The sequence below is a fragment of the Zootoca vivipara genome, chromosome 12 (assembly GCF_963506605.1).
Source record: "Zootoca vivipara chromosome 12, rZooViv1.1, whole genome shotgun sequence".
Lineage (NCBI taxonomy): Eukaryota > Metazoa > Chordata > Lepidosauria > Squamata > Lacertidae > Zootoca > Zootoca vivipara.
In genome coordinates this window covers 5,208,368-5,229,910 of record NC_083287.1, presented here as the reverse complement: position 1 = coordinate 5,229,910, position 21,543 = coordinate 5,208,368, and the positions used below count along the sequence as shown (strand labels likewise).

The window sequence follows — 21,543 nt, the reverse complement described above, 5'->3', positions numbered from 1 at the left end:
GTAGCATGCATTTGGAATGCAAACGTTTCCCTGTTTGATCCTGGCATCTCCAAGGAAGGCTGTGAAGGATGCCTGGAGACCTCCTGCCAGTCACTGTAAGAATATACTAAGCTATATGGAAGACAGTCAGAGTTGTACCTTGGTTTTCAAACAGCTTAGTTCTCAAACGTTTTGGCTCCCGAGTGCCACAAACCTGGAAGTGACTGTTCCAGTTTGCAAACTATTTTTGGAAGCTGAACATCTGACAGGGCTTCTGTGGCTTCCGGTTGGCTGCAGGAGCTTCCTGCAGCCAATCGGAAGCCGCACTTTGGTTTCCGAATGTTTTGGAATTCGAATGGACTTCCGGAACGGATTCCGTTTAACTTCCAAGGTACGACTGTAATACAATTTATTCTTTACATTTATATGCCGCATTTTCCTCTAAGGAACTTGAGGCTGCATAAATGGTTCTCCCCTCCACATTTTAGCCTCACAACAACTCTGTGAGGTAGGTTAGGCTAAGAGAGAATTGTATTGGCCCAAGATTACTGATAAAGTACATAAACTAGACCCTCCCACAGAGACTGTTAAATGAAAGTTCCAGTGGGGTCCCCACTAACCCTTATTTTCTATGTTACAGACCATGGGTGGGCAAACTAAGGCCCGGGGGCTGGATCCGGCCCAATCGCCTTCTAAATCTGGCCCAAGGACGGTGCAGGAATCAGTGTGTTTTTACATGAGTAGAATGTGTCCTTTCATTTAAAATGCATCTCTGGGTTATTTGTGGGGCATAGGAATTCGTTCATTTTCCCCTTTCAAAATATAGTCCAGCCCCCCACAAGGCCTGAGGGTCAGTGGACTGGCCCCCTGCTGAAAAAGTTTGCTGACCCCTATTTATAGACCAGAGCAACTGACAAGCCACTTCGATTTTCCTTAACATTTTAAGTTTTTAATAACCTTTCTACTTGGTCCTTATTTTTACACTGTTATCGGCAAATCATCTCCCTACATCTGCCTAGCCTACAAAATATTTCTTCTAACCAACTCTGCCGGCTTCAGAAAGTCATGCACTTTCTTTACAGACACTACCTTAGCCACAAGAAGATTAGTCTGTCTCTCTCCATTCTAGAGACCCCTGCTTCAAGGGATCCAGCTAATGTCTTCTCTTTTAAGCCTGGCTACCCCTGGCTCAGTGGTGGCTGGGGATGCTTTCTCTGGGCCACTTTCTCATGGTCTGTGGCCTTCCCTGCCATGGCTCTCCTTGCCCTCCCTGTATTGCTGGCACTGGAAGAAGGGAGCCAGCTACAGCCCCAACATGGAGCCCTCTTGCTTGCTTTCCCTCAGAGTCAGTCCCCCAACACAGGCCCCTGGGACACTTCTGACCTCTCACCCATCAACAGAGCCTACCCCACATTTATTGGCATCAGCTATTGAACAGAATTGTGTGCAGCTAGCATTTTTCATGCCCAAGGCTTGGAGACCACAGAGTGGCAGAGAGAGAGAGAGAGATGCTACTTACTGGATGCACTGACTAGCATCTGGGAACATAGGAGGCTGCCTTATACTGTAGCCAGGCCACTGACTGGTCTTGCTCAGGACAGTATCACCCAGCCTTTCTCAACCTTGAGTCCCCATGTGTTGCCGGACTACAACTCCCATCATCCCTAGCCAGCACGGCCACTGCTCCAGGGATGATGGGAGATGTAGTTCAAGAACACCTGGAAACCCAAGCTTCCTCTCCCCCCTCCCCCCCCGCAGGACAGAGACTCCCCGCCTGAAGCCCCCTGGAGCTGCTGCTGCTGCCGCCGCCGGTGCACAAGGTTGAGAAAGGCTGCTCTACACTGACCGGCAGCAGTAGCAGCTGCTCTCCAGGGCTTAAGGCAGGGAGTGTCTCTCCTGCCACGGGGGGAGCGAAGCAGGGGCCTTCTGCACGCAAGGCAGGTGCTCTGCCACTGGGCGGCGGCCTTTAGCCTACCCGAGGGGGGGGGACACCCAGTTCTGCCACCCCCATCCCATGCCTTCCCGAGGCCAATTGCAGGTGCCGTGGCGGAGTCGTTTAATGGCGGGACGGGCGGTCGGGAAGGGGATACACCTGCCTTTCCAGTCATTGGCTCAACCGGCTGCCGTCCTGGGGAAGCCGGGGGTGCTACTGCTGGTGCCGCTGCCTGGAGGCGCCCGCTGCCGGCGTCGGAGAGAGCGAGCGAGGCAGCCGTCTTTCGGCCGGCCCCGTCGGAAGGCCTCCCTGGGGGCGGGGGCGGGGGCTGCGGTGCTCGAGGCCTCCTCCTCTCGCTCCACCCCGGCGCCTTGTTCATTAAAACCTCCTCCCCCCGGTAGCGAACAGCGGCGGGTGCGGGCGGAGCCTTCGCCTGCGGGGGGAAGGCGGCTTGGCGTGTGGGGGGGACCCCCTTACCTCTCTCAGGAAGGGCCTACGAAGCCCGCGGGCCCAGCGGCGCCTGAGGAGAAGCCGGCACCCCCTCTTCACACGCGCGCGCAGAGAACCACGGCCGCTTCTCCCGCCCCCGAAAGCGGCGCTCCTTCGGGCCCGGAAGGCGCTCCAGGAGGCGGCGGCGGCGGCGGCGTTGGGTTGTTTTAGGCCCCGCCTCGCTCGCCTCCTTCCTCCGCCTCGGCTGCGTCGGGAGGAGGAGCGGGAGGAGCTGGCTTCGACCAGGGCGCGCCCGCCAGCCAGCGACTGAGCTGCCGCTCGCCGCCTCACCACCCGCCGCCGGCCCGGGAGCTGCACGCAGGCAGGCAGGCAGGCAGGCGCAGGCCGCGTCGAGGAGCTGCGTCCCCGTCCTCCTTCTCCCCGCGCGCCGCTCCTGGTCCTTCCTCAGCAGGTGAGATGGGCCCGGCCTGCCCTCCCTTTCCCGGTCGCGCCTCGGTTTGGCCAGAGCCCGGAGGCGGCGTCGGGGTGGGACCCGAGCGAGCGGGGAAGCTGCAGGCCGGGGGGGGGGGCTCCCAGCTCCCAGGGGAAAGAATGGTGGTGGGGCGGCCTAGTGGTCGAGGGCGTGGAGGCGGCTGTCCTTCTCGCCGCCTCGAGCCTCGGAAGGCCGGAGGGGTTTTCTCTGCCCGGTTCCCGCCTGCCCGCCCTTGAGCCTCCGCCGGGGAAGCGGGCCACCGCGGGGGCTCCCTCTCGCCCTGCCGGCGTCTCTGCGGGGTTGTTGTGGGGGGGGGGAGCTGCTGGGCTCGCCTTCAGCAAAGGGGCTGCTGTCTTTTGGGCGGTCCCGGGAAGCGTCTCGCCTTTCGGCCATTATCTATCTGCAGTGCTGAACTGGTTGGGGCGGAGGGTCTTCGGAGGCTGCTCTCCCGTTTGGGGCCAGGGGCTCTCCTAAGAACAAAGAGAGCGGATTCTGCTGGATCGGGCTTGGGGTCCCGCCGAGGTCAGGCTCCTGTTTCCCGCAGTTTGCCGACCAGGTGCTTCCAGGGATCTCGCAGGCGACCTGTGTGTGAAAGTGTACACGCAACACACACACACCCCTTGCTGCCTGTCCTGTGTACCAGGTAGTGCTTGGTGCACTAGCTCTGAATACACAACTTCCGTTAACCTGCGGTGGTTAAAGAATTGTTGCTGGATCCTTCCATCCCCCACGAATTAGCGTAATCTCTTTTGCAAAGCCATCTAAGCCACTTGACTGCTTAATGTTCTGAGGCTAAATTCCTTCAATATAAAGTCAGGTTCCGAGTCCCTTCTTGAGACCGAAGGCATAATTTGCCCAAAGCATCCGTGGGGAAAGTTGCTCCCCTTCCACCCATTTCCCCTTTTCTATGCTGCATTGTTGTTGGCCAGATCCAGGCTACTGCTGTACCGCTTGCTGAAATACTTTGGTATTGAGGACAGGATTATAAGCAGGAGCTTAGATGGCCTCCTCTGTGAATAAATGTTCCACTCCTGAGTCTGTAGGGAAACGGAGCTTCTTGAAAAGTGCTGGGTGTGTCATTAGGCTTAGTTAGGCTGCTGCACTCAAGCCAAAGTCATCATGAGAAAGGCATTTTCAAATGAAAGCGTTTTCAAAATTTACAGGGATACTTAAGGATTTCATATACGTATTGTACTTGCTGACCTTAGATATGTAATTTGGAAATTGGTTCATTTATACGAAGTGAGCCATGCTAAGCGCAGGAAACCTACTCTGTGAATTCTGGAATTTGTACTGTAAAGTATGCGAATTTATCATAAGAAGTTACATGGGTGAATATCCTACCGGTACATACCTTAATACAGTTGAATTGCCTTGAATACAGTTTTACTGGTCTTTCCCATTGCTGAAAGGACCTTGGGATACAAGACTTGCTGAGCATAAATTAGCTGTATGCAAGACATTCTGAGTACAGTCATACCCCTGGTTATGTTCGCTGCGGGTTGCATACATCACAGGTTATGAACGCGCCCAACCCGGAAGTGCTGGAACGTGTTACTTCCGTGTTCAGCGATTTGAGCATGGACAGACGCACAAAATAACGTCACACGCATGTGCGGAAGCACCGAATCTCATGGCGAGCATGCGCAGATTCGGTGCTTCAGGTTGCATACTGCTCTGGATGCGTACGGGGCTCCAGAACGGATCCCGTTCAGATCCAGAGGTACCACAGTACAGATCTTAGAGCGCTTAATTACTGATGTGATTTCATTATGACTCAATTGTTTGTGTTCATCCTTTACTAATTTTTTTGTTATACTTGAGACGTTGAGATATCATTTAGTTTGAATATTAAGATTTCTAAGTTTCTACATTCCCCCTTCCTTAACTAGGTCAATGGAAAAAATATTGATGCCTTCTATATCTAAATTCTCATATGCTTTGAAAATATTTGCATAACTCCATTCCAAGCTAGTGAATTTTGTCTGCAACTAAGTGTGTTTGCAAATTCTAAATTACATATGCCTTGTAGAGTCTGTTGGATTAGTAAAACACTTCTAGCAGCAGATGCTTGGGTAGTGAAAACAGCAACCACAACCAGCACCAGACCACTGGTACTTGCTTTCAAAACGTTCAAGAACTTTTAACAGTAGAGTGTGCCCAGTTTTAGAAACTCAGATATATAAGCTATTTGCCAAATGGGCAACTCATTCAAACATAAAATAAAACAACCCAGAAGAAAACATTCAGGCTTCAAGGGAAATATTCCATATCCGTCTCCAAGTGACATATTGCTTTCCCCATATTTATTTACCTACTCAATTTATAAAGGTGCCCCATAGCAGACGTACTCTAGGAAGCCAGTGTGGTGTAATGGTTTAGGGTGCCAGACTAGGACCTGGGAGATCAATGTTTTAATCCCCCCTCAGTCATTAAGCTCACTGGGTGACCTTGGGCAAATCACAGCCTCTTAACCAACCTCACAGGATTGTTGTAGGGATTAACTTGGGGGGGGGACCATGGAAACCTTAAGAAAGCTGGGGGGGGCAGCCAGGTGGAGATGTCAGTCATCAAATTGGCATCCAGTGATCTCCACGTAGTCACAATTGGACCCACACCAGTAGCAAAATGCACCTTACTAATTTCTAACACTGAATGCCCCTACTTAAATGTGCAGCTATGGGCATATTCGGACTGTGTTGCTGAACACAGTTAGTTGATTTGATGCTCTTCTGAAACAAACGTGCCCCCTCTGCCCTCACAAAAAACCACAAACTGTGGGATAACAACATTTGATGTAATGTTGAATAAATGCCTTGTAAACCAATTGGAATTAATGCTCAGTAAATAGCTAGCTTTGCCCAACCTCCCTCCAAACTTTGTGCAAACAAATCAGGCTGAATGCTTAATAAACAGGGTGTCTGAAAGCAACCTAACTCTCCATTACCTAGTTTCTAAAATTTAACAGTATTGTGTTATATTGAAGTCTTACAAGTTTGCACTGCACAAGTTTGTAGAATGGCTATAGTAAGTCTCACTTTCAGTGCTGCCTGGTATTGAGAATAAGATGGTTTTAAATTAGAACTCTAGCAACCCAGCAGAAATTTGTTGGCTTGGTCTGTGTTGTTCAGCCCATGATGAAATCCTTAATATCTTTTCTGCTCTCCATTACCACTTTAGAACAAATCTTACAACTTGAACTTAAAGAAAACCACAAAAAGCTTGTGCTTCCCAAGACCCTCATTGAATCATAGAATTTTTGAGTTGGGAGCCACTTGTCTCCAGTATATGCGACATCATCTTATTCCAGTGTCCTCATCCTTTCGCCATTTTTGTCCCCTGGGATCAGAGTTCTCAATAAGAAAGTTCAGATTAACTAGCCTTGGCTCCCTTGTCAGCCACACATATGCTCAAAGCTGGAGATGGACAATGAAGGTGCCTGGATGTCCCTCTATCCTTGATAGGTGATCAGAGCACCCTTTGCAAGTAAGGGTGGGCATTGAGCCCTGCATTTGGTAACAATGAGAAAGAAAGGGCCCTAACAATGAGTTTCAAGAGAGCTGAATGCCAGGGAGAGGGGACTCTTAAGACCAATCAGTAGTTCCCTTTGTGTGGAGGAGCTCTACATTCGTGATGGGTGAAAAGTAAATTTGAATCTACTAGTAGATATCTGGGTGGTGGGTGGGTAAGGATAAAAGCAGATTGGAGAGGCCCACTCCTGAACTACACAGCTAGGTCAGTGCAGTACAGTACAGTATGTGCATAGGGCCCTAATTCATGGTTGCTGAATTATTTGGGAGCGGTGCAATTGACTTGTTGCCCCCTCACACATGCTTTTCAGTATACTGTACCTGAAGGAGCATCTCCTCCGAGGGCCTTCTGGTGGTTCTCTCACTGCAAGAAGCAAAGCTACAGGGAACCAGGCAGAGGGCCTTTTCAGTAGTGGCACCCACCCTGTGCAACGCCTCCCATCAGATGTCAAAGAGATAAATCTGACATTTAGAAGACCTCTGAAGGCAGCCCTGTTCAGGGAAGATTTTAATGTGTGACATTTTAATGTATTTAAATTTTTTGTTGGAAGCCACCCAGAGTGGCTGGGGAAACTCAGCCAGATGGGCGGGGTACAAATAATATATTATTATTATTATTATTATTATTATTATTATTATTATTATTACGCATAGGGGGTTTGCCTGCATCCTCCTAATGTGAAAGGCATTGCTGACAACTCTGGGAGGGACAGGCAACCATAGCACATGCAAACTTCTGTCTTATAAGTGTCTTCAGTGGGAAAAGAGGTGTAAACTTTACGTCCTGTTGGAGAAACATTAAGAAAGATTTTTGAAATGTATTTTTGCTTCCCTGGGGTCTTGTTTTGGGGGACCTGAAACATGTGCTGACTTTTGTTTTGGCTTTTGTTTTACTGATTCTGTAGTTCAGCTATGTGAAATGTTCCAGAGCAGATGAGAACAAGCGGCATTGAACAAGGAGCATGAGCAAGTGTTGTCTCTGCTAAAGGCAGGGCAGATATACTGAGACAGCCCACCTGATGTCTTAAGTCTTTAGATTATGAATTGTTAAATGCCCCACTTGCCCTCTAAACTATTTATTCACTACTTGTATAGAAGGCAATTGTAGGGAGAGGAAAAGCTGAGAATGCTTTGGCCCAAGGCCACACTCTGACTTCATAGTTAAGCTGTGATTTGAAGTAGTCAAGGCTCTATCAACAAGACTATGTTCATGAGTCTTCCTTTTGTACCACATCTCCAGCTTCCATTATAAATGCATACATTCCTAAAATGGAAACCACAAAGAGATTCTCTCTCTGTCTTTGGCCTGCATTTAATTAATCAGGAAAATGCAAGGTGGAATAAGACATTGAGAGTTTATGATTAACACTTATTGTGTTGATAATTGATCAAATTAATTTGGGCATAAAATACCTTTGGTACCAGGGGGGGGGGGAGACAAGCTTCAGTTACATTGTCAGCTTACTGCACTGGCTATAATGAATCTTAAACAAACTTGCCAGGAGTATTACATTTCTTTGTTTGACATGGAAGTAACATAGTCAAACAAAGAAATTAGTCCTTTTACAGTTATTTTAAATGCACAAAAAACACAGTATTTTAATGCCTTTTATCGACTTCAAAAATGTTTTTCTCAATCTCATTTTCAGTATATAGTATACCTGTACTGGGCCTTGGATTTGTATGTAGCAAATCTTTTCATTAAATTTATCTCTAAGCTAAAAATATTTCTATTAAGAGTTGTTAGTCTGTACCTGCTAGCAACAACATGGGGGAGTTGTTCTAAGCTTCTTAACACTTACATTTGTGTGTTCTAAACTTGGATTTCTTGTGAGGATGTGCATAATCCTGTGCTTTACATATTAAGTTTTATCCAAAACACTTTGTGCTTTTGTACAGATTGGTGTCAATACCTCCTTTCTTCCTATGAAGCTATTAGGGAGAACTCTGTGGTTCGTAATCAAACTGGTAAATAGCCCCCTCTCAATCTGAAGTAATGTGGGTGACAATGAGAGAGAATGTCTTCTTGTTTGCTCCTTGGCTATAGGATGCTCTCCATTAAGAGGCTCACCTGGTCCCTATTCTAATCGGGGGGGGGGGGTGTTGTGCCAGGCAAAAACTTTGTATTCTCTCAGGTCATTTAGCACCATTTTCTGTTACCAACGTTTGTCAAATTTCCTTCCACTGCAATAATATTTCCTAACTTCTGATCGTGGCAATGGCAAGTAAGCTAACAAAAGAACCCTAGAGTTTTATATCCATTTGCGCTGTAATCTGGGTATGCTAATGGCTGTTGCAATGAGCACAGTGTAAAGGGAAGATGTCCAGTAGACAGGCACCAGGGAGCTGCAGTGTCTTGGGATGAGTCACTGAGCAGTTGTGGATAAATATGTCCCATTCATGCACCACTTGTTGATTTCAGTAAATACCAATGTATCTAGGCTGCGGAATATAATGTGAAACTGCCATTGTAATACATTGAAGGGTAGGATATAAATACCCATGGTAACTCTTAAGCCAAAGGCCTTTGGCCCTCCAGATGTTTCTGGACTCTTCCCCCCCCTTCCCATTAAGTGTTTGATAACTTAGACAGTTTATTAAATCACCAACATGCTCAGGCTGCTCAAGCGATGGGAGAACAGCCATAGTGTATTCCTGCATGGTGAGAACATTATCAGAGTAGTTTGCTTCCTCCCTGCCAAAAATGATGGGATTTGCTATTTTGATGGCTTGCTTTGGGGGTGTTAGCAGGTGTGGTGGGATGATGGCATTCGTAGGTATATGATAAATTGTCCCACTGTCTTGTGGTAATGATGCATAGTGGCAAAGAGACTGAGGTAATGCGTCAAGAAGGCCACAATAGAAATCTCACTCTCCTTGGAGGTAGTGTTTGTCAAATTAGTTGGCTTTAGCCCCCATCTGACATGGTAATGTATGCTAAATTCTTCAAATACCTGTATTAAAAATAATAATTATTAATTAGCTTTCTGTCCCCAGAACATATTTTAGAAGCAGTAGGTATTGTCTGCTGTTTAAAAGTGCCCTAGATAAATCACATGTTTAGGGAAGTAATGTCAATATTTTTATTTGTTAAACAAGAGTAATTTGCAGCCATGTGGCCATTCTATGCAGGACTTTATTCCAGTATTTACAAAATTTGTATACAGCCCTTTTCCAAATATCTCAGAACAACATATGTGGTACTCTCTCATTTTATCAGAGGCATAAGATAGTGAAGGCCTCCTTCACATTTAAGTTGTAAAACGTACACACTACACATCCCACTGTGTGCATTTGACATGCACATTAAATACGATATCGATGCCAGAAAGTTGGGATGGACTACATCTCCCTGCTGGGTGCCTTGGAAGTCGAACGGAATCCGTTCCGGAAGTCCTTTCGACTTCCAAAACTTTTGAAAACCAAAGTGCAGCTTCTGATTGGCTGCAGGGAGCTTCTGCAGCCAATATGACGGCGTGGAAGCCCCATCGGACATTCAGCTTCCAAAAATAGTTCGTGAACCGGAACAGTCACTTCCGGGTTTGCGCCGTTCGGGAGCCAAAATGTTCAAGAACTAGACTGTTCAACTTCTAAGGTACGACTGTGTATGCCTCCATGTTGTGTGAAATGTCCTGGATTTAGGTTTCCATGTTCAGCCACTGCATCACACCGATACATGGTCTGCTGTAACAGCACTAAGCTGTTGAGATTCACATACATTTTAAGCAGACTGCTACTGAAAACGGCACTCTTACAGACTTTGGCTGTAGGTATCTTGCATTTTATCTCACACTCCTGCATTGTGGCTTCTGTTTATGGTCTTTCTCATGGGTAAGCAAACTAGGGGCCGGATCCGGCCCAATCGCCTTCTAAATCCGGCTCACACAGTCCGGGAATCAGCGTGTTTTTACATGAGTACAACATGTCTTTTTATTTAAAATGCATCTCTGGGTTATTTGTGGGGCATAGGAATTTGTTCATTTTTTTCTCTCCAAAATATAGTCTAGCCCCCCACAAAGTATGAGGGACAGTGGACCGACCCCCTGCTGAAAAAGTTTGCTGATCCTTGTTCTTTCTGTTTACTTCTTATGGCCTTTATATAGATGCTACTGTTAAGAAGCTAGTAGATGCAGTAGACCAGTGTTTCCCAACCAGTGTGCCTCCAGATGTTTTGGGACTACAACTCCCATCATTCCTGACCACTGGTCTTGCTAGCTAGGGATGATGGGAGTTGTAGTCCCAAAACATCTGGAGGCACACTGGTTGGGAAACACTGCAGTAGACCAACCAGGGAATGCAAAAGTGCACTCAAGCACTATGACAGGTACTTCTACCGTGTTTCCCCTTTTTTAATACGTAGTCAAAAAGTAAGCCATGGCAGCATTTTTTAGCTTCAGTGAAACATAAGGCACCCCCCGAAAATAAGGCATACCTCCATGCCGTGTAGAACGAGACCGCCGAGCGCTCCAGCCAGCCAGCGGGACCCAGGCAACCAGAGGGGCCTGGAACCGGCTGCTGCTGCAGCAGCAAGCGCACGGAGCGCCTGAGCCAGCAGCCTGGCCTCTCTCTTTTTTGCCTGCCTGAGGCGGCCTGCCGCCCCGCCACCGGAACCGACGGCTGCAGAGCGGAGCGCTCCGCAGCGCCGGGCGGAGCGCAGCGGCCTGGCCTCTTTATTTTTATTTTTTTTTGCCTGCCGCCCCGCCACCAGCAGCTGCAGAGCAGAGCGCTCCGCAGTGCCAAGCGCTCGGAATGCCCTGCAGCGGCCTGGCCTCTTTTTTTCTTTTTTGCCTGCCGCCCCACCACCGGAACCGGCAGCTGCAGAGAGGAGCGCCCAGCAGCGCCGGGCGGAGCGCTGAGCCAGCGGCCTGCTGCCTTGGTGCCTGGAACCGGCTGCTGCTGCAGCGCTGCACAGAGCGCCCAGCAGCACCCCGAGCCAGCTGCCTGGCCCCTCCGAGGAGGCCTTAAGGTACAAGACATCCCCTGAAAATAAGACACCGTGTGTTTTTTTGAGTAAAAAAAACAATAAGACGGTGTCTTAAAAAAGGGGAAACACGGTAGTGATGGCATTCTCTTTCTACCCCCAAACTGGTCATGTTACATGACTCATAACAGTGATCTCTTTGCAGAGGGTGTTTTATTTTGTCTAGTTCTTCACAATACTACCACATGTCTCAGGACTGCAGAGCAGGCAGCTAGCTGAAAATACAATTGCTGATGATTGTTCTTTCTATTACCTAATATGATAGTGTCTGGCATTCAGAAATATTCCTGGAGTGCTTATATTATAAATCACCCTGTGATCCTCAGATGAAGGGAAGTTTAGAACTGTAGACTGTTTCCACTGTAGCCATGATTAACAAGGATGAATACTTACAAATATGCATTTAGAAAAGCAGAACCTTAAATTATAAGTCTGGTTAGGCTTGCTAAAAAACCAAACAACTTTTAGCAAGCATCTCAAACAATATATCAAGGGTGCCTGCCTAGTATTAAATATATGGCACCTGTAAAATACCTGTAAAATTAAGTTTTTCCTACAAATGCCATTTATCTGTACATACATTAAGCCAGGGGTCCCCGAACTAAGGCCCGGGGGCCAGATGCGCCCCAAACGCCTTCTAAATCCGGCCCCCGGAAGGTCCGGGAATCAGCATGTTTTTACATGAGTAGAATGTGTCCTTTTATTTAAAAGCATCTCTGGGTTATTTGTGGGGCCTGTCTGGTATTTTTACATGAGTAGTATGTGTCCTTTTATTTAAAATGCGCCTCTGGGTTATTTGTGGGGCATAGGAATTCGTTCGTAATTTTTTTCAAAATATAGTCCGGCCCCCCCACAAGGTCTGAGGGACAGTTTGCTGACCCCTGAAGCTGTGATCCTGTGCTTGTTTCCCTGGGAATAAGCTCTCGAACACAGTAACACTTCCTATGCAAGTTTGCTGAGATGCATCAGTCTGCATAAAAGTTAAGTGTTAACTGTCTGAATAGTCCTTGTGTCTAAATGTATATACAGTGGTACCTTGGGTTACAAACACTTCGGGTTACAAACACTTCAGGTTATAGATTCTGCTAACCCGAAAGTAGTACCTCAGGTTAAGAACTTTGCCCCAGGATGAGAACAGAAATTGCGCACCGCCTCAGGTTAAGAACGGTTTCAGGTTAAGAACGGACCTCCAGGACTAATTAAGTTCGTAACCCGAGGTACCACTGTATTCATGAATTGGCTAGTTACTCCCTTAATGGAATAAACACCACTCAACTTGGAATCTGTATTAGAAATGGAAATCTGTCATCAGATCTCTCAACGCTTCCTTAAAAAACAAGCATCTCCTGGATCCCCAGAATAAACTAGCACAGTAAAGGGGAATATTTGTAACTGTCTTCCCCATTCCCAGCTACTATTTGCTCTAGAGAGAAAAACATTAAGGTACCATACATATGTGGGGGGGGGTGTACACAGAAAGAGAACAAACAAACAAGTGTGGTGTAGCAATTGAAGTGTTGGACTAAGATCTGGAAGATCGGGGTTCAAATCCCCACTTGGCCATGAAGCTCAATGAATGATTTGTCTGTGGAAAATGTCTGAGGCTTACACTTACATTTGCCTTAGATTTTTTTCCAGATACTTCAAACCATAAAGGCTAAATTCAGAGTTCACCTCCCTTTAAAAAAATAGGTGTGTTAGAGGACTTTGAACTAGTTTTATCTGTGAATATGTCCAGAAAGCAGAAACAACTGGAAGAGTTGTAACTCAGTGGTAGATAACATGTTTTTCATGCAAAAGGTTGCAGGTTCAATCCCAAGCATGTTAATTTTTTTTATATCTAAAATCTGAAAGCCATCCTTATTCAGAGAATAATTCTGTTTGCTTGATTCTATTATGTTGAGCAGGTTGTGTTTGTAATTGTTTTTGAAGTTGGTCTAAGCAATGGGAGCATACTTCTACTTACTTTGTAGCTATTGACCTCTTACATTTCAGTTACTGAACCGCCTTATGAATGTTTAAAACTCCTTATTAATTTTTTAAAAAACCATTTCTTCACCCAGGTTCCTTCTTTGTGTGAAATATCTGCAATCCAAAAATGGCAGCAAATAAGCCCAAAAGTCAAAATTCTTTGGCTCTGCACAAAGTCATCATGGTAGGCAGTGGAGGTGTAGGAAAATCTGCATTGACGCTGCAGTTCATGTATGATGAGGTAAGAGTGTGACCATCGTTTTTTTAAAGAAGTGTGTTCTCAAGCTGTATATGAACAGGAAGTCGATTCACTACATTTTAGTTCACTTGGTAACTGCTTCAGCATACCTGAGCAGACTAGTTCTTTCAGCTGGAAAGATTTTTGTATGGTTTATGGCAGGGGTGTGGAACCTTTCTAATTCGATCGTTATCTCCCCCACCCCTTGCCGGCCAGATCTGACACAATGTCAGGCGACTCTTTTTTGCCCACTGTTTTCTGCAGTGCTTCGAATTGGACTGCTGAAAAATCAGCAGATTGTTGGATTGAGCACTTCTTGCAAGTCAGAGAGGCAGAGTTAGATTAATAAAAGGTTGTAAAAGTTTGCCCTAGCTGCTGCTATATTTGTTTAAAGAGTCCAAGAGACTTTTGATCAGCAATAGTTTTTCAGTACAGTATGCTTTTATTTACAGTTTAATTTTCAACTTATTAATTAATATGCTATATTTATACAGTATTTGTACATATACTTACAAATAACTAAAAATTTAAAAGTCATATTGTATTACAAATTAATACAGCCAAGGTAACAGTATTGTTTAGCTTGATTACATAGATTATGAACACAAAGAAAGCAATATTGATTGTGGATACTGATTTTTCTCCATTAATTCTTATTCAAGCAAACCTTCCACTGTTATGAATTCATAGTATTGTGGATTATTTAATTTCAAGAAAGCTTCCAAAATAACTCTTTTGCCAGTCTTTTGTTTGAAGTTCCATTCATTTTTCTCATTCCAACACTCCTCATGTTAACTTTATAGCAAATTGAACCTCTGATAGAACTTCATGTTATCTGCCTAAATATTACTGGATATTGCTCGTGTAGGGTAATGGCTGTGTTTGCCTTAAGAATTAGAAAGTTCCCTGATTACATCTTGCCTCTGCCATGAATTCACCACGTGGCCTCGGACAAGACACTCTCACAACCTCTAGTCTCTCCCCCATCTGCAATATAGCAGATAAATAACCATGATTTTCTGGACAGGGCGGTTCTGAGAATTACCACTAGATGATGCATGTGAAACACTGAACACTTTAAAGTGCTATATAAATGTTACCAGTATTTGGTCAAGGAATGTTTCTTTGGAATCCCTGGTGGAAGTTACCAAAAAAAGACTGACTCTGTTTCATTTCTTGTCAGTTTGTGGAAGACTATGAGCCTACCAAAGCAGACAGCTACAGGAAAAAAGTTGTCCTAGATGGGGAAGAAGTCCAGATAGACATATTGGATACAGCAGGGCAGGAGGATTATGCTGCAATTCGAGACAACTACTTCCGAAGTGGAGAGGGTTTTCTCTGTGTATTCTCTATTACAGAGCTTGAATCTTTTGCTGCTACAGCCGACTTCAGGTAATTGGATGTGTATGAGAGAAACTGGTTTGCTTTAGTGAATTCAGAATCTTATTTTTACTGTGCTAAATTGTAGCTTTGTTCCATGCTTTTCTGGCCTATAATATCGCTGCAGAATATATGTGCATGGTTATAGTTGACATCAGCCTATACTCCAGCCTCTCCATCGATAACATTGGAGAGTTTTAAGGAATAAATACCTAAGAAGCAAGGCCCTTGAAGGGGATAAGAAACCTTTATTATCATGGCCACAGGGATGGGATGCAGCTAAATAGGAGTAGAGGGAAAGAGGCCCTGAGTTAAGGATACAGATAAGGCGCACAGCAAGAGGCAACAGTCCAAAGAAAGAGAACAACTTGCTGCAAGGTAAAAGGTGCTTCTTTATGGCTACATTCCATCTTTCCACAAGGGGCATTGTGCTAGTTCACATAAAGCCCCCAGAATCGGCAGACATAGTCCTTACATAGCCTTAGCAGCTTAGTATTGCATTTTTGTTCATCGTAACTGTTGGGTGCCTGCTGTCTGCTGAGTAAGTTCTTATAACACAGTTCTTATAACGCAGATGCATTTCAGTTACTCAATAACTCTTACACAAATGTACTTTCTTTGTTCAAAAACAATTAAATCACCAACATAAAGTATCTGCCTTGCAATGGGAATCAGGAGCTGCACTCCCAAGATTGATGTTTATAATACAAATATTGCATCATAGTGTAAGAGCTTCATTATTTATTTTGAAAAATGAAGCTTGCTTGAAATAGAAGGCATGGCACACCTGATATCTGAATAAATGTCATACACTGATAACTGGCAACTGATAAGTCAAGGGTTATTTGGAGAAAAATCACAAGCCCAGGTTTCTGTATCACAACAAGCCGGATGCTTGACTACTTTCCTCCCTTCTGCATCACAGTCAGGACTTGGGGAGGAGTAAAGTACTCCATATATTAAACCATAGCTTATTTTAAACTATTTTGTGGTGTGCATACTGGGCCACTATAGACGGAATCACGGTGAATAAAAGTTTCTTTGCCACTGAACATTGGGGAATTGGTTGCTAGACAGCATGTGATGGACACAATTGGTTCATTCTTAAGTGCATAAGGGTGGGTCTTTATCATTGTCTCCCAATCAAGCTTCAGCATTTAATTTCTGTTAATTCGAGATCACAGTTTCCACTGTAGTTTTGCCAGAAGTTCTCTTGAGTGGCAAGGATTCTTTCTTTAAAAATTAATTTTCAAGAAAAAGAACAAATGTTCCTGTCCCTTTCTCTCCAAGATACAACTCTGGAGCAATGTTTTCCCATAAAAATTATGCAAGTGTAAGTGGTGGATGCCACTGTAAACGATTTTCTGTTGAATATGCAATAAAAGGATATAATGTCACTATGAAATCGTCCTTGTCCCCTTTTCCAGCTAATGCTTTGACTTTCTTAGTCAATTTTTCTGAAAGTGCTATAGACCAGGCTTTTTGCAAATATTCTAAAGACTTCCAATTGTGGGCAATAATTTGTTGAGCTGCTTTTCAGAAGGAAAGTGGTCAGTTCTTTGTATTGCAGATTGGCATTTTCATTCTTAAAAATTGTTAGCAAAACCAAGGTTGGAGTGCAAAGTGGCAAGGATTCTGGATAGCCTTTATCTAGCGTGAAAAGCCATGTTGTAGGAACTGCTACAGATGTGTTGGGATAGAAGCTAGTCTGTTAAGCAGGCAGTTGTGACATGACTGTCAGGTATTTGATGGGGGTAATCATGTTGATAGTTTTATTGTTTGATAACAAGGTTAAATTAATTCAAAGGTTAATGTCAGTGGTAAAATGTAAAGTCTGCTTCACTATCACTTTAAAATATTTCCCTTTTTCTATAAAATACCTAATTTTGTATTGTTTCTGCTTAATAATTCTGAAAGTAAATATCTTCATTAATCTTGATAATCACCTATAGCACTACTTGGTCAGTTTTTTAAATTGATGTAAAACTGCTAATTCTTGTGTTTCGTTTCTCTTGCATTACCATCTTGCATTACCATCAAAGTTATCCTCTTTATAAATTCTCCTAGTCTTGCCTGTTCTACTGCCTTTCATGCTCTCAAGCCAGATTTCCTTTTTTAAAATCCTCCCCCAAAACCATTCTTGTACCGCTGTATTATTACAGCTTCAGTGCTGTGTGCTACCAGTTAACAGTTTATAGCTTCTTACTTGCTACTCCTTTTCTGATTGCTCTCCTTTGTAGGGTCTATGCAACTTGCATATTGTGAATACCTAACACCAAGTTGGTGATAGCACATGATGGGTAATAGCAAAAACATATGTTTGTTTCAGGAAGGTGATATTAAAGTATCATATCTGAGAAATCAAAGAAGATTAAACTGCATGGGTCTTAAAATGTGTTCTTTCTCTTCTCTTCAGAGAGCAGATTTTAAGGGTAAAAGAAGATGAGAATGTTCCATTTCTGCTAGTTGGTAACAAATCCGATTTGGAAGACAAAAGACAGGTTTCTGTAGAAGAAGCAAAAAACAGAGCTGATCAGTGGAATGTTAACTATGTTGAAACGTCTGCTAAAACACGAGCTAATGTAGACAAGGTAAAAGTTTTCCGTTTCCCAAATGCATCTTCATAAACCTCTGATTCCACTCGTCGTTTGTCAAGACTAATTATTAATGTTACCCTGACTCTTTTGTGTATTGCTCATTCTTCTTCAAGATGAATGCTCTAACAGGTAGCTGAACAGAAGACATTCAAATGGCTCACTAATGAGTTTCCCTGTGGTCTGTTGGGAGTTCAAGCAATGGGCTTCAACATTCCCTCTTGTATGTGCAGCTTTAGAGAACATTCCCTGGTTTTTCAATTTACCGTTTCCTATGATGCCTCAGTTGCTGCCTGTAAATCAGGGTTGCAATCCATAGTTTTGAGTCCAGTTTGCAGGTAAGTATTTCCAGTTCAGACAACTTAACAAACCAGAAGCCTTATCTCAGTCTGGTGTGAGACAACATGGGATGGGGTGAGATGGAGTGTTGATGCTCATTCTCTAACAGACTATGGCCTGAACCTGTTTCCATCTATTCTGTGTGGAATTAATTCCAGTCTAAGGAAAGTAGGTGCTAGCGACTGTGTTACCCCTATAAAGGGTATAGGGTGGTTTCTGACTTACATTGTTGAAGGAGATGTGAGCTATAATGCTTATAGGTAAACTGGGGTTTAGCAGTGTATGAGCTATCGTGTGTGTGCGCACACGTGTTATAAGTTCCTTCATACTCTTAAAGAATTTGATTACATACCCTAGGCAGAAAATGCTAGCATCAGTGTCTTAATCTCTTTCAAATGAGATGGAAGGCAGTAGTGTACAGTGGAACCTCGGTTTATGAACACCTCGGTTTATGAATTTTCGGTTTATGAACGCTGCGGACCCATCTGGAACGGATTAATTCATTTTCCATTACTTTCAATGGGAAAGTTCGCTTCAGTTTATGAACGCTTCAGTTTATGAACAGACTTCCGGAACCAATTACACCCATGCTTCAGTTTATGAACGCTTCAGTTTAAGTACTCCGCGGACCCGTCTGGAACGGATTAATCCACTTTCCATTACTTTCAATGGGAAAGTTTGCTTCAGTTTATGAACGCTTACTCCGCAGACCGTCTGGAACGGATTAATTCAATTTCCATTACTTTCAATGGGAAAGTTCGCTTCAGTTTATGAACGCTTCAGTTTATGAACAGACTTCCGGAACCAATTGTGTTCATAAACCGAGGTACCACTGTAATTTAATCAACTCATGTTTTAATGATCTGGTACAAAGGTGAAAACTTCTTAAATCTTTTGTTTTTTAAAAAATGACAACAACAAGACCCTATAGTTCTTAAAACTTATTCTTCACTAGTTCTAAGTACTAGCTCTTGCCTTGCAGAAAATCTTTCGCTTGGCGAAAGGTTAAGGGGCTTAGTGGTTTAATATGCAAACCTCTCCTTTCTGACCTATATACAAACATGACTGCATAACAGGAAAGTCTTTTTTTTAAACTCAGATGTTAGAAATTGGGTCACTAAATGTAAGTTTGCTTGTTTACTCTGAACAATGTGGTACTGAATTGTTATTGACTCACTAGAATATGATGGGCAGCTGTTTCCTAGAAGTTTTCTTGGCTTCTAATTTGAGCAACTGGTTCTGTAGCACTGAGGAATATTTTCACGCATTAAGGGTCAGGGGCAGACTAGTTTGCATTTAAGCAAGATCATCCTTACTTATATAGTTGGGTCACATGCAACATTGAGTTGCCAGTTTCTGGCATGTGGCTTCATATCCGCTTTATGATTTTAGCAAGCTATGCTTAGCATGGCTGCTTACATTATTAACAGCAGGTCTGAATAGATATATTATTGTTTTCTTTCTACTTTCTATGAAATTTTGTTAAAGAAGAATATGAAAACAGTTTTGACCCTACAATACATTACCACTCATAGCTGAAAAGGAATGAAGCAGAACTTCTTGGTTTACTTAATAGCTTAAAAATGCAGACTCTGATTAATGTAGCACATGTTTGCACACATGTACTAACACTTGTATTTTCCTTTCTAGGTCTTTTTTGATTTAATGCGAGAAATCAGAGCAAGAAAGATGGAAGATAGCAAAGAAAAGAATGGAAAAAAGAAAAGGAAAAGCCTAGCCAAGAGAATCAGAGAAAGATGTTGCATTTTATAATCAAAGTTCCAAACTCTCGTCATCCCTTGATCATACTAATAAAATCCATAACTTATAGCATGCCATTTGGAGGCGCCTATGACTGAAATTACTCTTAACAGTTTGGAAATTGTAATGTACCACTTAAAGCATGAATTGGGACAGCACTGAAAGTCTTTCACTGAAAAAGTTTAATGTGGCTTCAAGAGAAGCAGAATTCAACCCATTTCATAACTTGCTGCCTCTCACCATGGTTCTTCTGAATGTAGAGGGTTTTTTTTTCATGGGCAGTCCGTCTTGAACTGTAAACAAAGCATTACTTTCTATCATTTCTCATAAAGCATACAGTTTTCTATCACCCAAACTTCACTTTGTCTTCTACTGCCTTGGAAACTACAGCAGTGGTCAAAACTAAGCAAAGGTAGTGTATATATGTGCTTTTTTTGCAGTTATAAGAATATGCAAATTAGAGAAGAGAAACGAGCTCTGTTCTCTGCTTCTATTGGAAGTCATTTATACATGGAATTAGCTTAGACAAATGGTATAAACTCATGAGTATATTTGAATATGCCTTAATTTAAAAAAACTAAAAAAAAGTTAACGTAGTTAAGGGTGTATCTTCCTTGTGATGCACTGAGGTGTGTGCATCGCTGTGAAATTATATCCTTCCGTGTGGAGTGCAGTTTTTGTGAGCAATTTTGCTAACTAGCTGTGTGCTAGCAGTATCTGATCAGAAAAGTGTGCCATACTCTGGGTCTTTAATAATCCAGAGCATACCATTGACCTGTGATTCAATGAAGATTGCTATGCTTACAGTGGAAGGGCCGTCATATACATCTGAGATTAAATATAGAAAGAGGGTGGAACACATTTCAGTCAGAAGTGGTCACAAGTTTCTTAATGCACAGAAATTGACATTGCCCTTTGGCAACTATTTAATTTGTGGAAGGTATCTTCCTAAGGTTGGGGCACAGTGTGGGACAAATAGTTGCTGGTAGTTGTGTACTTAGAGCACAAATTGGTCTTGCTCTTAGGGCTGTCTGAAAAAAAAATTTCCCAATTTTTCTGCGTTGCTCCTGTCTAAGGCTTTGGAAATGTTGGCTATGCATTACCTAATGGGAAAGCGTTATAGCTACTTTTTCTGATATCAGTCAAGTACCCCACTCTACTTTGCAGAATGGAAATATTGGCCATGTGCTTCCATAATCCCTCATTGATACACTAAAATGTATTGTCCTTTACTGTTCTGCTTTTTGAAATATAATTAGTACATTTAGTATGTGGAATTGAAAGATAAACCACTATCTGAGGCTTTTAAGTTTCTTGGGTGTAGGTGTAAGGGTTAGATCAGTTACAGAAAAAAACACTTTTTTATATACATGTGTGAATTTATGAAATGACAGTTCAAGATGTGTCTGAGCAAACTAGACAACACATACGGTATATTTAACATGCTAACAAGTAGACATTAGGAATGTGGCTGTTTAGAGAACACTTGTTTATCAAAACTTTTTGTATACATTCTCCTGTAGACGCTACCATGTACAGAATTAGTTCTTGATGTGCCTGGCCAAGCAGATTGGTCCTCATCTTATTGTGTATTTGTTTTCAGTCTGTCTAACCAGGGAGTTTAACCACTAACATTGATGTTTGTGTAATGGGAACCAAGGTGTTATGAAGCCAATGGACACAGAGAAACTATTGTCATAGGCTGATGCCTTACCAGATTCTTTTTATTTGCTATTTGAGCCATTGACTATGAATAAACTTTCATTTTTAAAAAATTTTTTGTGGAATGCTAATTACAAAACTTTCATTCCAGATGAGTGACTTTACCATCGCTTCTGTTAAGTTTTTCCTATACAGTGGTACCTTGGTTGTCGAACGTCTTAGTTGTCAAACAAATTGGCTCCCAAATGTCGCA

The 21,543-nt window shown here is 43.4% G+C and overlaps 2 protein-coding genes across 3 annotated transcripts in view; one reads left to right on the top strand and one right to left on the bottom strand.

Annotated features, from left to right (window-relative positions):
* Positions 1–2,511, bottom strand: part of YAE1 (YAE1 maturation factor of ABCE1) — a 14,503-nt gene extending 11,992 nt beyond the window's left edge. The window contains exon 1 of one of the 2 annotated variants that reach the window (XM_035129300.2): positions 2,390–2,511. The gene's annotated coding sequence lies outside the window, so the exon portion shown is untranslated. The remainder of the gene's footprint in view (positions 1–2,389) is intronic. The other variant, XM_035129301.2, reaches the window with a different exon arrangement.
* Positions 2,512–21,543, top strand: RALA (RAS like proto-oncogene A). Its single transcript, XM_035129299.2, has 5 exons — positions 2,512–2,813; positions 13,409–13,557; positions 14,738–14,946; positions 17,351–17,525; positions 19,518–21,543. The coding sequence occupies exons 2-5, from the start codon at positions 13,444–13,446 to the stop codon at positions 19,638–19,640; spliced, it is 621 nt and encodes a 206-aa protein (XP_034985190.1). The 5' UTR covers positions 2,512–2,813; positions 13,409–13,443; the 3' UTR covers positions 19,641–21,543.